This window comes from Sinocyclocheilus anshuiensis, unplaced genomic scaffold (genome assembly GCF_001515605.1).
Source record: "Sinocyclocheilus anshuiensis isolate Anshui unplaced genomic scaffold, SAMN03320099.WGS_v1.1 scaffold343, whole genome shotgun sequence".
NCBI lineage: Eukaryota > Metazoa > Chordata > Actinopteri > Cypriniformes > Cyprinidae > Sinocyclocheilus > Sinocyclocheilus anshuiensis.
Window position 1 is genome coordinate 772,668 of NW_015549598.1, and position 2,825 is coordinate 775,492.

General features: G+C 34.1%; 1 protein-coding gene across 1 annotated transcript in view; it reads right to left on the reverse strand.

Annotated features, from left to right (window-relative positions):
* Window positions 1–2,034: 2,034 nt before the first annotated feature.
* LOC107658557 (cGMP-dependent protein kinase 1-like) overlaps window positions 2,035–2,825 on the reverse strand; it is an 18,641-nt gene continuing 17,850 nt past the window's right edge. The window contains exons 18-20 of the mRNA XM_016447147.1: window positions 2,609–2,671; window positions 2,436–2,502; window positions 2,035–2,175 (exon numbers count right to left, since the gene is read on the reverse strand). Coding sequence (XP_016302633.1) covers window positions 2,077–2,175; window positions 2,436–2,502; window positions 2,609–2,671 — 229 coding nt within the window. The 3' untranslated portion in view covers window positions 2,035–2,076. The remainder of the gene's footprint in view (window positions 2,176–2,435; window positions 2,503–2,608; window positions 2,672–2,825) is intronic.

Below are 2,825 nucleotides of genomic sequence, written 5' to 3' on the forward strand. Positions count from 1 at the left end.
ACAGAAGGCCTTTGTTCACCCCCCGGAGCCGTGTGAGACACTTTTTTTATGGATGGGCAATTTTTATTTAACTTCTTTTGGACTGATGCATGCAACACCCGCTGAGTGGCATTAAACAGCTTGAAAGATCAAAGACAATTTTTTATATAACTCAGACTGGATTTGTCTGAAAGAAGAAAGTCATATACACCTAGGATGACTTGAGGGTGAGTAATTTGTGGGCTAATTTTCATTTTTGGGTGAACTAACCCTTTAAGTAAAACAGGTAGGCATCTTAAAACAATGAAGAAACCTTGCTGTGATTTTGTGATGTAGATCAGTGGCTCTCAACTGATTTCGCTTCACAACATTAGACATCAAATGGCAAGTCAAAAATAGCTTATCATGAAAAATGTATTGAATTGAACAGCATGTGGTTGTATATTATTTCTATACTACGATAGTATTCATTAACATTTTGATTCAGCCTTAATTTTTATATTTTCAGTTTTTATTTTCATTTTAGTACATTTGTGATTTTTGCCTTTTTTGATATTTAAAAAAATATTTTTAGATTCAATTTATTTTTAGTTTGTTTCAGTAAGTTTTCAAGGCAACATTTCTACATTTTACCTTTACCTAAGTTTTTCATGTGATTTTTATATTAGCTTTTTTCAGTTACCAAAAAACAATTTTTTATAGTTTTAGTTAACAATAACAACACTGGTTTGGACATAAGTTTGACATCAAAAGAGATTTCTAATATATTTAAAATATTAATATTTCAGATATTTTGCTATGCTAAATGTTTAGTTAATACATTGTTTTCCCCCTGATCCACTACTGCTGATCTAAAACCATTTAGCCTCAAAAGCAGAACTGTGGAAAAACTGAAGTCACCCAAAGAACAAAACTAAACCAGTTTGTACAGATCGCTGTGCATTTTTAGCCTATAATAATATTCTTGATTTTTAGCATTGTACCTACAATGACTCTTTGTGATTCATCCCCTGAATCATATCATATATTCTCCTGATTATAACAGGCATGACCGTCAGGTGATCACTAGACTCTCTAGTTCAGCTCATAATTGTGCCTAGTCATGTTATTCAGAGCCGTCATGTGAGATTCTGCTGGCAGTCTTTCTGTGTGAAATCCTCACTAGATGGTCTTCAAGTGTATATTTTTCACTACAGCGTAGTTTAGATATTGAATCGAGTGGCAAAACATTGACACATTTAGTGAAGGCAGAACCTTTCTTGAATTCCATGCGAAAGAAGGGATAGTTCATGCAAAAGTGAACATTTTGTCATCATTTACTCTACATCATGCACTTCTAGTCCTTTGACTTTCTTCTGTGGATGATATTCAAAAACACACTTTGTTTTTCACAGAAGAGAGAAAATCACAGGCTTACAATGACGTGAAGGTGAGTAAATGATGACAATGTATTTTTGAGTGCATTATCAGTTTAAATGTCCGTTTGTTTTTTTTGTGAAGATCTGCATCTTCTGCTAATTCAGTGCTGCTCCATTCGTCTTTTAGTCTTGATACTTGATATATCATATATCACACAATTAACTGTCGTTCTGTAGAACAAAACTAATGAAATGAAATACTTATCAATATTTACATTTAATCGCAAAAATGACTTGTTTTGCTTAATAAACTTGATTTAAAACTCTTTCTGCTTTGGTTTTTATACACTTTACAGTGGACCATTTTTCCACAAATGTGTGTATGTATATATATATATAAACTTTAATATTATTAATGTTTATATATATTAATGTGTATGTGTGTGATGGTGTTGGTAGCAGATAATATAAGGGCTTTTTTTGCTTGCTTTTCAGTACATCTTATGTCCTGTGTATTTTAATTATTAATTTAATACAAGTAATTTAATAAAAATGTAGTAATTTTGTAAGTAAAACTTTTACTCCATATTCCACAAAAATACTCCATACTTCACAACAACAGTAATAAATGAGACAAAATTTTTATATTGTTGAAATATAGAGCAAGAGAGAATTCTATCTAATTCTGAAATGCGGCGTCTGTTTCTGTGCCGTTCATATAAGCATTTGGTCCCTTCGATCAGAACTCAAAGTCCCAGCCGGACTCCTCATCAGGCGGCGGCTCATCTGTGTCCTCTGGGAAACAGTCGAAATTACTGGTGTCCAAAGGCCCTTCCACCTGCGGCAAACAAACCAAACTCATTTTCTTTGGATGAAAACGCAAGATAAAGCAAAGAAACTCACTCACTCAGGACTGCAACTCTCTAAAAATATCTCAGACGGAGTAAAATGATATCAGGATTTGTGAGGTCAACTAATACTTCTTTTTATCTATCGGAGATGACTAATTCATTTTGAACATATGTATTTTTCATATCCCTCCAAGTTAAAAACAGTCCATCAAATGATTAATTTCTCTTATTCGCTGGAGAATCTCACATTTGGTATAAACGGAGAAGTCACGGTTCCTTCACGAACACCATCCCAGTTAAACCCCTCAAACCATCTGCAAGACACATCAAAACCAGCACAGCCCACACATCATGACTGTCCAATGAAATGCAGTAGTCAATATATAGTGATAATGTCAGAGCTGCATGTATCGTCTGTACTTGTGTTTCTGGATGTCCTTCACGCCATTCTTCTGGTTGCCGAGTCTCTCAGACGGATTGTCCCTGCCAGGTTATATGACACACTTTATGGCTGTTTTTCAAAATGTATTATCAAATAAAAAAAATTTTCTTAAAAAATGTGCATCATGATTTCGAAATTTCACACATGGAAGCACTGAACTGCAATGTGAAAAAAGGGAGGGGAGGGAGGGGGGGG